We start from the raw sequence: 14,402 nt of genomic DNA on the forward strand, positions 1-14,402 counted from the left end.
TCAAATCGCGACATGCTCTAGCTTTCTGTGTGCTCTCGCATCACAGCGCCCATTGTCTTCAATGGGGCCAGTGGTAGCAGCACCCCATGTGCAAGATGCATGCAATGCGAGGTCTCCCACTAAAGAAAGTCCACAATCCTCTGCCACGGCTGTCAGGTGCGGCGGTGGATCGCTTCTTCCCCGAAGTAATGCAAGGCTGTTTTGTCATAAAAACACCTCGCTTCTGTGGGGAATTCACATGTTGGCGAGCACAATATATGGGGCCCTGATTCGCAGCCCCATATCGCGCTCGGCTGTGTGAAGCCAGCCTTGAGAGTGTGATATCAGTCAGAAAGTTCCCTAAATTAGAAAGTCGTGAGGCTTTTCATTATACAGGGATTAAGCTTTTTTTATATAAACAAGGATTTTAAAGTGACGTTGGACCGATGCTTCATTGTCCGATAATTATGGGGATGATGAATTTCTGCTGCTATTAAATTATTAACACCAGAGACAAATAGAAGAGTCCTGGATTTTGGAGCCCCCGTTAGAGTGAAGGATGATGTGATATATTTAGCTCTGGGGTCATGTATCATTACAGACCCAAGAAGCATTGGGATGTCAGGAGCCCTAGTCGTAAAAAGGACTGATGTCTCTTGAAGAATAAACCACAAACTTTTAGAGCAGCACTCCAAGAAAAACTGATACTTTGTTCTGATTAGTCCGGGGCCTGGGGGGTGGTGCAAGATTTAAACCCCACCATAGAAGTCACGCTCCACCCTCCACAAGGCTGTACTACAGTCCAAATAACACCCTTGGCAGTTAAAACTAGGATGAAAGCTATATCACTAAAACACTGATGTAAAGAACACTTAAGGGAGGTGTGCCAACATTTACAGTTTTCCCCTATTCGTAGGATGATTTCCTAATCTGTGGGTAAGTGTTCTTACTACTTATACCCACACCAATCCAGCGAATGGGGATCTCAAAGATTCCTGAATAAAATGAACAGCAATCAGGCATGTACACTTGCTTCATTCACTTCAGTGATGGCCAAGTTCTCTCTTCGAAGAGAATCCTACAGCATCTTATGTATGAAGTCAGTCTGTCTGCATTCCCATGAGACTTTAAAGGGTTTTTGCTATTAAAGACCTTTTTCCCTTATCCACATGATGGGGGTAAGTGTCTGATTGCCAGAAGTCCCACCACTTGGATGTCCAGCAATCCTACTTCTTGCACATCCCAAATGCCCCATTTGAATGGAGTGGCGGTACACATACTCGATGCCCGCCCTATTTGAATGGAGTGGCAGTTCACATACTCTATGCCCGCCCCTTTTGAATGGAGTGGCGGTGCACATACTCGATGCCTTCCCCTTTTGAATAGAGTGACGGTGCACATACTTGATGCCCGCCCCATTTGAATGGAGTGGTGGTGCACATACTTGATGCCCGCCCCATTTGAATGGAGTGGTGGTGCACATACTTGATGCCCGCCCCATTTGAATGGAGTGGCAGTACACATGCTCTACGCCCGCCCCATTTGAATGGAGTGGCGGTGCACATACTCAATGCCTTCCCCTTTTGAATGGAGGGACGGTGCACATACTTGATGCCTGCCCCATTTGAATGGAGTGGTGGTGCACATACTTGATGCCCGCCCCATTTGAATGGAGTGGCAGTACACATGCTCTACGCCCGCCCCATTTGAATGGAGTGGCGGTGCACATACTCAATGCCTTCCCCTTTTGAATGGAGGGACGGTGCACATACTTGATGCCTGCCCCATTTGAATGGAGTGGTGGTACACATGCTCTATGCCTGCCCCATTTGAATGGAGTGGTAGTGCACATGCTCTATGCCCGCCCCTTTTGAATGAAGTTGCGGTACACATACTTTATGGCTGCCCCATTTGAATGGAGTGTCGGTACACATACTTGATAGCCACCCGAACTATCGGATAAGTTATCAAAAGTAAAGTCACAAAAACTGCCTTATGTGAGTCTCCTAGGATTGTATAGAATGAGTGCAGTTCCCCTTGTTTCCCATTTCAGGTAATTTGCAGACATAGGAAGGACTTTATTAAGACAACTCTCTGGTTTTGGGACAACATTCTCTTCTGGGACCAAAGAGTGGAGGGTATCTTACTGGTATTTTATCTTCTCTTAGTGGGTTTCTTTGTTCAGGTAGGCAAGATTCCTGCGACCATCTTCAGACTCCCAAAGCATCAATAGCACATTGGTAGGGTTAGGACTACCAATGCATTATAGCTGTTCTGTTATTGGCCAGCGTTGCTCACAAGATCAGTGCTGGCCAATCACAGAGCACTTCACAGTGTATTAGATTGCTAGAAAATGGAAGTGGCCACCCAGAAACAAAGACAATATGCGCTGACTTAGATATCTGATATAATTGGTCAGTTTCCGGTGTACAATATACCTTATCAGGTGGCCATGCCTCCTCTTGATAAACAACGCAGACTTTTGCAAAACAGAGCAGGTGCGAATTTTAAATGGTTACAATTTTTTTGCGCAAGCGAGCCTGCACCAACATTTGTCTGTCCTGGACCACTTTTAGCATGTATAATTCCCCCATAGTTTTTCTACATGAGGCTCCCTATGCAGACAAAAATAATCAATATTGTCCACAGCAGCCAGTCAGATTGTGATTTGTCATCTTTCCAGCTAAGGTTTGAAAATGAATGAAGTAATGGGATTGGTGCCTGTGGTAAGCACACGGACCGGTCAGTCCTGAAAGCTTATGTCTAATTTTCTGTCCCCAGGATGTTGTATTGTACTGCCTACAGCGAGACCAAGGTGACATCAACCACAGGGACAACGCAGGGTACACGGCCCTACACGAAGCTTGTGCTCGTGGCTGGACATCAATCTTACAGATCCTCCTAGAGAATGGAGCAAACGTCAACTGCAGCGCGCAGGATGGAACCAGGTAAGTGGACGTCTGCTGCAGCTCCTGCCCCTCTTAACCCCTCGTGCTCTGAAAGAGACACCAAATTTAAAACTGTAGCCTGGCTGCATTATCCATTAGCTTTGTATATTACTGTAATTACAAAACTGAGGAAACCTTACAGATAAACGGGAAACCATTAGACCTGCTCTGTAGTGTCTGCATTACAGCCATCTACTATTCCCAGTGTTACCAGGGGCCTCCTAGGAAATTTTCCAACATGGCTGTCTGCCCAGCCAACCCCGTTTGTTTCCATAGAGATTATGCATACAGGATGTGACATCGCATGTATGATCTGCTAATTTATGGCCCTCTTGAGGACGTAGGGAAATTCGGGGGTTGGGGAGAAGGTCGATTGGGTTTTCTGCTTCACATTTTCTACCACACATAGAAAGGTCTGGCCTAATTGGATATACATAATTAATGAGGATTGATGACGGATACTTTCATCCCATCTCCTGACGTAGCTTCTATTTGTCAGTGTCAATTTACCGACATCCTGCTGGATAATGAAATCCTGTTTTCCGACACGGATCAGCCTGGCCCAGAGCTCTCTACCAGCTTCCCCATTGGTCTCGCAGATTTTAGTTTTTGCTTTTCATTTTCAAAAATGTATTGGTGCTAACACACATTAAACTTTGTGACAGGCCCATCCACGACGCCGTGGTCAATGACAACTTAGAAACCGTATGGCTCCTGCTGTCCTATGGTGCAGACCCAACACTGGCCACCTACTCCGGACAGACGCCCATGAAGCTGGCCAGCAGCGAAGCCATGAGGACATTTCTAAGTGGTAAGGGTGTAGTTATGTGTCTGGAGGCTACTTGAAACTCTCCAGATGTTGTGAATTTTAATTCCCAGCATGGCCTTTTATGTGTAATGAAAGATATTACAACTTTATCATATATTTTTGCATCAGTTTCTCACTGTTTTCAAGACCTCTGCTTCCTGTCAGTGAATTGAAACACTAGTTTACCTTTCCATGTTAAAAACATGTTTTTATATGAGACTTAAATACTGTAATAGTGACTATATGCGATCATCTGTGAGCGACTCCAGACTGATACAGGTACGTCGCATGTTCACATCTGCTTGCATCATTCTTTTTTCTGTTCTGTCATTGGAGGAAAGTGAATGACAGCTGGGAACAGATTCCTCCTGTAACAGAACTGAATGATAATGGAGAGACCCCATAAATTATAATCTTGCCACGTGTATATCGTGTTTTCACTCTCCACACCCGTATTGTAGCTGACAGTGATGGAAAAAATCTGCACGTTATAAAATTGAAAAGCTTTATTTCACTCTTTTGATAGAAGTACTGAAGTCTGCTTCGAATGTGCAGCAAAATCAGTATCCGTGCTGCAGAATTTGACACAGAAACAATGCAGATTTTGGTGCAGATTTTTCACTATGTGTAAATGGACCCGAATGAGAACTTTCTCTCTCTTGGCATCACTGCTTCACAGCTCTTGCAATCTAGCTGTCTTCGAGAGCTGAGGTTTCTGCAGAGAAGGTGTATAACTGCTGCTGTCTTCTCTTTTCTAGTGTTGCCGCCTCTACTGCACCCGGACACTGGCATGTCATTATTACTGGGTTTTAGCTAGTGCAGATTATCTCTGCCAGTGACTAACGTTACCATAGTGGGCTGTTTTCCCCTGTAACTGGGGCTCGTGCAGGACACTGCAGCATAAAGACAAATAAATAAATTGTGAATGTACCCTAGAGGTCTATCATGACTTCGTGGGAAACAGAACTACATAAAAACATAAGCAAAAAATTATAACATACAAATAACAAAACATCCACACCACCCACGCCAACCCCAATCAGCATCATAGCTGTCTTCACGCAAAGCTATACACAATATGCTAAAAAAAAAAGAGAACCCATTCTAATACTTTATTTTCGAGCCAATAAGTGTTAAAAGAATTATAAATTGAAAAAGATATCTAATTGTTTATCTTTGTTCGCTTTATCCCTAATAAAACAAAAAAAATATACATATATTTCTGTAAGGCCTGTCTCGCACATCCAGATTTGAATTTAGGAATCCACAATCATCATCTGCGCAGACGATCCACAGTATTCCGCATCCATGAACAAGAATAGAGCATTGGCATGTCCGCTTACATGAGCAAACAGCAAATCCGATTTCCGCTCGTGGAAATAAAATTGCAGCATTTCTTGTGCGGACTCCGCACAAACTACTTCCATTGAGATCATTGGAAGCCGTCCGACCTGCGGCCCATCCACAATTGACATTGTGGATATCCGTGTCATTGCTTAGCAACGGCACGGGGAAAAAAAGATTTTTAAAAAATCTGTACTGCGCATGTCGACAGCGAGCCGTCCGGACCATCCACAATACAGATTTTAATATTTCTGCGCAAATGCTGGCCACGGTCGGAGACTTAATTCCCTTGCGGGCTTCTGCATGTGGAATACGACCAATCTGTGTGAGACCGGCCTAAATGAGATACTGAAAAACAGCCCCAAATGTCACAAAGATGGAGTAAAAACTATTTGCATTGCCCCAAAAAGGGTTGTTAAACCACCATGTGTGCAATGCCACTAAAGGAATGCTTAGTCATTTAGGACCAGAAAGCTTTGGTCATTAAGGACTTATTAAAACCTTTATTTTATCTCACGCTTATGTTCATTCTGCACTTTTAGATTACCTCTCTGATCTGCGAGGACGATCTGACGGTGACCCACGAGCATCCTGGGACTTCTACAGCAGCTCTACATTAGGTATGTGCTCTATAATTTTGAAGAAATTCTTAATTTTCTCATGCAAAATGCCGTGTGTAGGTGTGCTGGGAGCTGATGGCAATCTACTTCCCTAGTACTGCTACTAATATCGACTGGGGATGCAGAGTTTGGGCCTAATTTTTGGGAGAGTTGTGTTAGAGCTTGAAGTAGTCCCTAATGAGTTCTTGTACTGGGCAAAGCTCTTGTATTCCCTGGAGTTCCTCTTTAAATGGGCACTTTCCAGACCATTTATGCTCCTCTACTAGCTCGTGTTATTTTCTTCATCATCAGTAAAATTCTGTGCTTTCAACAGTAAATCATGTTTGAAACAACTGCCGCTAGGGGTGTTCCTTACAGATATTTTGCAATCCACTGTTTGTTGTTTGGTATAGAGTTTCTGTAGTAACAAGGGCATAGAGATGTTTTCTTGGCTACCCTATCTTCACAGGCAGCTCCCATGCACTTGGAGGCTGCAGGCTGACAGATTTGTAGATACTGTGATAAGAATCTTAACAATCAGTGCCTTTCCTGTGTGTGTGTATGTGGGTGTGTGGGTGTGTCCACACATCATATTGGGTTTACTCACTGTCTGGCCAGAATGCCTGAATTGTCCTGTGAGAGCAGAAGGGTGGTTATTCAGATTCTGTCGCCCTGCTGATAAGACCACAGACTGCGCAATGCAGCATGGAAGGTAAGGGCAAAGAAGTGCAGGACAGTGAACTACTGTCAGAATAGTTGGCTTGCTGCATGAAAGGGAATTGCAAACAGCAGGACGATAAAAAAAGTGGGAAAGACCACCTAAAAGTCAGGACTTATAGGCATGAAACGATGCAAATGAGAAAGTGAGGGGCACAAGTTGTATTTTAGATAACTTGTTGAAAACTCATGCACAATTTAAATAATGGGTTACCCGTTACAGCATAGAGACCTTTTGCTATATCATAATAATTCTTTCTACACTCTTGTCATTGCATTAAACCTCACAATCGGATGTGCACTGAAGCACTTAGGGGGTCCTCTCTATCATGCTGCAGAGTTTAATAGTCCTTGGTATATGATAGCACATTGCAGGGGAATGCAAGTAAGTAGAAAGATCAAAATGACATTAACTGGATGTGTCTTTTGAGTTATTACAGTAGTTTGGAGGGTGTGAGAGAGGTCTGTGGTGACAGGTTCCCTTTAGGGAAGTCAGAAGCTACACTTCTATGTCACATTCTTATGGACTGAAGTCACCATATCAGAGACTCTCTAAGGCCGGTCTCTCACAGGCGTTTGTAAAAATGACGTATTTTTAAATGCCACGTTCTACAACATTTTGGAACAGCGTTTCTTAGCGCGTTCGCCAGTAGTTTTTAATGCAACGGGTGATGTGCATTAAAAATTGTTGAAACCCACTAAAATAGAACAGACAGCACTCGTCTGAGAAGCCACATTGAAATCAATGTAGGCTCTGTACATGCATTTTAAGCAGGCATTTGAACCGCCACTAAACACTGTAAAAAACCGCCTGTGTGAGAGCGGCTTAAGGGCTCCCGCACATCTGCGTTTTTCTTGTGCGTTTTTTTTTTTCATGCGATATCACTGCGTTTTTTTCAAGCAATTGTCAATGGGACTTTCTAATATTAAAACCACATTGCAAGTTGGTGCTTTGCAGTTTTTGTGCGATGCATTAAAAAGTCCCATTGACAATCCTGTGAAAAAAACGTGCAAGAAAAAATTCAAGTGTGCAGGAGCCCTAAGTGTTGAATGTACAAGAAATCTGATCTGTTTAATATCTGCTCTCGAGTCTGTGACTTTCCTTTAGGTGTAGCAAAGCAAGTTCCAGCATGCCATGACGGCCTGGAGGAGAGGTACAGGGTGCAGAACAGTGGTGCCCCTGACCACCATGTGAATTGTTGTCATTTTAGGTCCTAAAGATGAGATTGGCCACGACCTCCTGTTAGATGCTGCTGAGAGTTCTGAGAAGGAGGAAGGGGAGAAGCAACAGGAAGACGACTTTTTGTTTGAGTTCTCAGACGCACCACTCATTTCCTGCTACAACCTGCACGTCTCCCTAACCAGCGGGTAAGTGCTTGCTCCATGCCAGACTAAAGCTGGCCTGAGACAGAATAATGGCACCAACCAAAACAAGTAGTTTCAGTACCACTGCAGGTCAGATGTTATAAAATACCTTGTGGATGAAGATTGTGTAATTATATGACTGTTCGCATGTAGCAGAAATGCTGCAGATTGTTTTTGCAGCAGACCCAGCTGTGGAAAAGCCTCGATAAATCTTCACCTCACGGTGCAAACAAAATCGGTAGCATATTTTGAGCTGCGGTGTGGATTTTCACTGTGGATTTCTCCTCTGTGCACCGTGTGAACATGAGCCCACTTCTTTGCTGACTGCCGTCTCCAGCCCTGGCCACTGAAGATGTAGTGCATTCCATCTATTGCACATCTATGGAGCACGGCTCATGTGTTTGATGTCAGTCCTGCCCAAGAGCGAGTCATACTGACTGGAAATGGAGAAATAGCTCACCTGTTGGAGTCGCTTGGTTTTTAGCAGAATTAATGACCAAGGAACTGTCTACCATGTAAACAGGAGCCACTCAATGTGATCCGTGGCCACTCCGCCTCCATTGATTGAATGACTATTGCTCTTCTGTAAAACATTGAAGTGATAGACGGTAGTCCGTGGAACGGCTTTCGGGCGCTCATGTCCCGACAGTTGTCCTGTGTGAAGGTATCTTAAGACACTACACCTGCTGTTATTGATCGGTGCTGCTCAGTCAGATCAGCATGTTGTGTCTTAGACCTCAGGTAGTCGGAGAAGTTGTGTAGCCATCTTTGCTGTCCAGGACCTGAGGGTGGCTGAGAGTTGTGCGATTTTGTAGCATTGCTACAATGCTATAAATCGCATGTTTGAGAAGCCTATGCTTTCCTGTGGGTTACTTCACACATGCAATATTTTGTAGCATGTGCCAACCTGACACAAAAACCTCGTGGGTCTGGCGATATGCATGCATGCATTTGTAGCCCATGTTTCCCTATGGAGCCTTCCTCTCTGTTGCATCGCCTTGCAAAAATGCGGTTTTTGTGTGGTGCGATGCAACTTTGACAGTGGGAAATCCTACTGTCAAAGCTATAAACTAAGCCATTGCTGCAGGAAAAAATAAAAAATACACATCCATCAGTTTACAAGCGCTCTCTGATGCTGCAGCAGCTTTTCCTCATATCCCGACACTGTTTCTCTTCATCGTCATCATCATCTTCTGGCTGCCACTTAGCCAATCACAGCCAGTGCTGGATGAGTGGCTGTGATTGAACCAATGGCTGTGATTCAGGGTTTTCTACCTTTTTATTTTGTTGTATTTTATTTGCTATTTTTTTGTTGCTGTACATTTCGTCAGCCAGGAGGTCATAAGACATAAGCGCTATATCACTTACCTTTTTTGCTTTCATTCCCCAGTTACAGGGAAAAGCGCCTTCTTATGGTGACATTAGTCACTGGCAGGGTTGTTCTGGCCTGCTAAGACCAACAAGCACAGCAATGTTGGTTGGCAGTCGGCAGGCGCATAAGCCACACTGTAAACTTCTAGACTGCTTCTGTCTTGTCCTCCGCCTCCATTCCTGATCTGCTCCTTCTAGGTTGCAGGGGGTTAATGGGTAATGATCCTTTGTCTTTTGGATAATTACCAATTTGCCAAAGGACATTTTGTAGATGGAGATCTACACTCACCGCATTGACTGTGCGTGTATGCAGGTGCCTGTGGAAGGTGATTTACATCCCCATACGGTGTCCCTGTGACTTGCGGTGAATGCACACGTGGCCAGTTTGTTGCAGAAATTTTGTGAATGTCCCTAAACTAATCTAGATGAAGTGAGCTGAAAAACATGAGCTTTCCGCAGGAGGCGCCCCGTTCTGATGGATGGGCTTATTCACACAAGCGAGAATCTCACGTTAGTTCTGTGTGTTGCGAGACGCACGAATATGAACTCCAGTCATTTGAACGACTTATTCACATGAGCGATTTTTTTTTTTTTCCTCTGAGAGGATAAAATAGCAGCGTGCTCTATATTTAAGCGTTTCCTTGTAACGTCTCACCCATTGTTTTCACTGGGAGCTTAAAAGACATTGCATGACTCAATATCGCGCTCGCCTGTGTGAATGTAGCTTTGGTCACAGACATTTCTGCAACTAATCGGCCACGTATGAATTCACCCAGGAAGTTTATTACGGAGTAGGTAAAGCCCCCTGGTCCGAGCACCGGGTCATGACTGACCCCTAGGGGGACGTCACACTGTGACGTTTTCTTAGCAGACTGCCCTTGCCTTCCCCATATTAATGAGGAAGGGCCCTTTTACACAGAATGTTTATCCAAATAATCATTGAATCGTGGGAAAATGAATGCTATAATTCAGTGTAAACACGGCCGGCGGTGGAACGATAATGCCTTTGCTTTTTGTTTGTCATTCAGTTTATGCAGGCGTAATAATCATTGTTCGGCGTTTCCCTGTCGCTCCATGTAAAAGGCATTTTGCAAACCATTCCCAGGAGTTCCCAGTCACACTTGACAAACTAATGATGGACTGAATGAGCAATGACTAAAATATATCATGATTGTCTGCGCATTTTAATGTGCGCCATTCGAAAGCGGACGACTTGTTGGAACGCGCAAATGGGCGCACAATTAATTGCTCCATGTAAAAGCACCCTTAGATGTGCTGCAAGTTGAGTGGCTTTTTTCATCTCCACCAAGGGAATTCTCATTTATTCTATGTCTGCTAGTTCAACTTTTAGGCTAGATCAGTGGTCTTGTAGAGCATGATGGGAGTTGCAAGTTTGGGAGCCCCAGCTTTGCAGTAGCTACGGTAATATGCTTGCTGATTTGTGTGGGTAACACTGACCTCTGGTGGTCAGTTGTAGAATTTCATTTTTTTGTTCTATTTATTTATTTTTTTAAAATTCCATCATAACTGAACGCTGACCCAGATGCTCCGGCCCCTTTGCTGAGTAGTAATGATATGGTTGTTATATTGTATTGTGCTGTTTATATGGTTGTTTTACTAGTTGGACTTCGGTGACCATGATTGGAAAGTATAGTTAATTTTAAAACCTACCCACATATCCCACTCTATACAGGCTACAAATGATTTTTGGACTTTCCTGCATAAATAAATACTCTGGGGAAATGTTTTTATCTATATCCCCATAAACAACACTGGTAAGACTGAATGCCGGGAGAATCCCCAACTCTGACCATCTATGACCCACGGAACCTTTCAGGCTGGGCGGACCAGATTCGACAGCAGATTGTGAGCCCAGCCGGCAACTCCACGTACCTTCTATTCTTGTATTGCAGATGACCATGGTGGCTTGCTGTTAATCATGTGCAGTACAGTTTTTTTTTTTTTTGGTAATTGAATATGGGCTGTGGGTTGGAGGTCTCCATTGACTTCAATGGAGGTCGTCCACGTGGAATATGTGGCAAAATAGAGCACGTTGCGATTTTTCTTCCACTCGCAGAATGCACAATTCATATCCAGGAGTGTCAGCAAACAAGCAATTTTACATGCTTTTCAATGCCTGCGCTTTGCAACAGATCTTCTGTGCAGACACCGATTTTGGAATCCCTCCATGTGAGCCCAGCCTTACTCTGACAACCCGAATCCCTCAGCTTCTGCTTGATGGACTGTGAGTCAGTCTCTATATACAAGTGTATGAGGCTCACAATACAACTTCAGCAGATAAACGTTATTCTTTATACAATAGTCCCTCCTGTTACTATATTTGTTCCAGAACGACCATTGTAGTTTGAAACTATTGTAACTTGAGACCGTAACTCTATGGAAAACTAGATATTGGTTTTGAAACCCTCTAAATGTTATCTTAGAATAAGAAGATTAAATGATAATAAGCAGATAAGCGATACAGATAAAGCAATTACATATAGAAGGAAGATCTGGAAATCACTATATGTGCCGAGGACAGGAGCTTCATCTGGGCCTGAACCCACCTACCTGTGGATACAAAAGGTGTATAATGGTAGACGTATGCTCTGTGGGATTGTTCACACCACATTTTAGCCATCCATCATGCGTATATGCTTTAATACAAAACGTATGATCGCATGTAGCTTGATGTACCAGTCAAATATAGTTCAAAAGTGCATAAAAGCTATTTTGTGGGATAAAATATTGCAGTTAAAAAATGAACAGATCTGCTTAAAGGGGCTCTAACTTTCCATACTACTTCTGATCATATACTACCTCATGTTAGTCTCCTCATTTCTGTAATGTACTTGCATTAAAAATTGTATCACTTTACTATTGTAAATCACATTTGAAATAGCTGCCACTATGGGTCTCGGTTCCAGCTGCTCTGCAATGCATTGTTTGTCTCTAGGTACAGAGCTTCTGTAAAAACAAGGACACACGGATATTTCCATAGCTATGGGGGGAGGCACTATCTTTACAGGGCCGCTTCCTTGCATTCAGAGGCTATAGGCTGGCAGATCTGCAGGAACTGTGATAAAGATCTCCACAAAATTCTGCCTCTCCTGGGTCTGTGTGTGTGCACATTATATTAGGTTTACTCACCATTTGGCCAGAATGCCCGAATCTTCCTGTGACTGCAGAGGGGCAGCATTTATGCACTACCCACTAATGATTGAACCACAGGCTGTGCAATGCAGCATGAGAAGTAAGGGCAAGGAAGTGCAGGACAGTGAACTACTGGCAGAATGCTAGGCATGCTATATGTTCCCCTCCTGAAAACCCAGGTACACTTCACACATATTTTTATGTTTTTTGTTTCATGCATATGTAATGTATACCCTAAACGTACAGTAAAAACGTTATGTCAACAGCCCCTAATCAGGATAGGGGTACAGAAACCTGATGACTGCACTGAAGGTGTTCTGCCCTTGCAGCTTTTAGATCACATTTGCAATCCACTTCATCCATTCTCTCTCCTTTTTTTTTGTTCACCAACAGCCCCAGTAACTGGTTCCTCGTATCTGATGTACTCAAGAGGCTAAAGTTATCCTCCCGGATATTCCAAGCTCGATACCCTAACTTCGAAATTGCCAGCATGCAAAAGAAGGAGTTCACCAGACAGGTGTTCAGCAGCCAGATCCTTACACCCGCCGAGGGAATGGAGCTCTGGCCACAGGACTGCGGAGAAATGGTGGAGCTAGTGAAATATGAAGCTGAACTGATCCGACTCCTGGGCTCCTCGGTGGAACTTCAGTGTGTCAACAGCTGACAAACAACCCAAGCTCACGTGAAAGACCCTTCAGCTCAGTCAGAGGCAATAACACAGAGAGAGAGAATACGGCTCCTGCAGCTCCCGCGTCGGTGAATGCAGCTCTTGGTTGTGCCCTTTGTTTCTACCGGCCATTGCTCTTCTCTTCTATGCTTCTAAAGTGGTGAAAAGGTAATAGGCACAGTATGGGAGGGCGATGGCCCACTCCTCTAGATCATCACCACACCATTGAAGGATTCTTCATCCATCCTCCATGTTTGTCATGACTCTCCTATGTTCAGTTTCCTTTTTGTTTTTCCAATGAGTAATGCACTGGTTTATCCATTAGACATTCTGGATGAACTGACCCGACTCGGGCTCACCCTACACTAGGATAGACAATCATGGTTCTGCTGTCGGAAGAGACTTGCAGCCACAGCCAAGGAGAAATTTCGAATTTTTTTTTTTTGTTGTTGTTAAATCAGTCCATTTATGAAAAATATACTTTTAAACCGGTGTTGATGACAAGGAGGATCATGGGAGCAGGGTTGACCAGGCACGAGCCACCTAACCTGCAGGAACGTGGTCTTCTACTGGCTCTAAGCATTGTGCGCGCCTACTGATAACATTGAACACGGGGAGGCTGTAGGGATTTTACCCAGGACAAGTCGAACAGCCCCGAGTACTGATGAATACAACCGATGGGTGTGGCTTAAGATCATCCCAGATGTTGCGGCCACGCCCACACCACTAGATGCTGCGGTCCGTGGCGAAACCATAGAGAGCATGGCTAGAGATCGGGGAGGAGGAAATGTGTGATTGTCCTCAGGGCTCCTCTTCCCGCTTCATCCAATGCTTCTTACTTTTTATAGTAAATGCTAATTTTAAAAGAAAATAAAAGGCAATTTGGAGTGCAAGAAAAAAAGAAAAGCATACAAAAAAATGTGTGACTGCTCGCTTCCTGGAAAGGAAAAGCAAACGATAAGTAAAAATTAAAAATCACAAAAGCCCCTCCTGTGTTGCGGGGCGCCGGCCGTGTGTCACGTCATGAAACACATGGCACTTTAACTTCTTTTGAACTGAGATTTTCTTTTCTTTTTATTGTAAATGGTACAGTTTTATTGTACGGGTGCTAAAAAAAACAAAAATACAACTAAAAAATATTGATTTGAAGGTTTGGACAATCCATTTTTCACAGCATATATTTGGAAAAAGAAATCCCAGTTTTTACTTTGTATCTAGTCAAAAGTGTGTTTGGGTGTCTCTGCTTGCTGTCAGTGACTACGAACACTTGTCTAAAGGGGTTTGCCAGGACTACCCTGTTGATAACCTATCCTTCATCAATAGTTGATTAGTGGGGTCCGCCACTTGGGATCCCCACGGATCAGCTGATTGAAATGACAGCGGTGCTCGGGTGAGCACCACTGTTATTTCAGTCCATACCATGCACAGTGCTGTGCATTGTATAGTGGCTG

At 43.9% G+C, this 14,402-nt stretch overlaps 1 protein-coding gene across 3 annotated transcripts in view; it reads left to right on the forward strand.

Annotated features, from left to right (window-relative positions):
• Positions 1 to 14,094, forward strand: part of BCORL1 (BCL6 corepressor like 1) — a 125,066-nt gene extending 110,972 nt beyond the window's left edge. For all 3 annotated transcript variants that reach the window (XM_066581420.1, XM_066581419.1, XM_066581422.1), the window contains 5 exons: positions 2,761 to 2,927; positions 3,593 to 3,738; positions 5,622 to 5,699; positions 7,607 to 7,763; positions 12,678 to 14,094. In XM_066581420.1, the coding sequence (XP_066437517.1) occupies positions 2,761 to 2,927; positions 3,593 to 3,738; positions 5,622 to 5,699; positions 7,607 to 7,763; positions 12,678 to 12,948 (819 nt within the window). In that variant the 3' untranslated portion in view covers positions 12,949 to 14,094. The remainder of the gene's footprint in view (positions 1 to 2,760; positions 2,928 to 3,592; positions 3,739 to 5,621; positions 5,700 to 7,606; positions 7,764 to 12,677) is intronic.
• The last annotated feature ends 308 nt before the right edge of the window (positions 14,095 to 14,402 follow it).

The sequence above is a fragment of the Eleutherodactylus coqui genome, chromosome 10 (assembly GCF_035609145.1).
Source record: "Eleutherodactylus coqui strain aEleCoq1 chromosome 10, aEleCoq1.hap1, whole genome shotgun sequence".
NCBI lineage: Eukaryota > Metazoa > Chordata > Amphibia > Anura > Eleutherodactylidae > Eleutherodactylus > Eleutherodactylus coqui.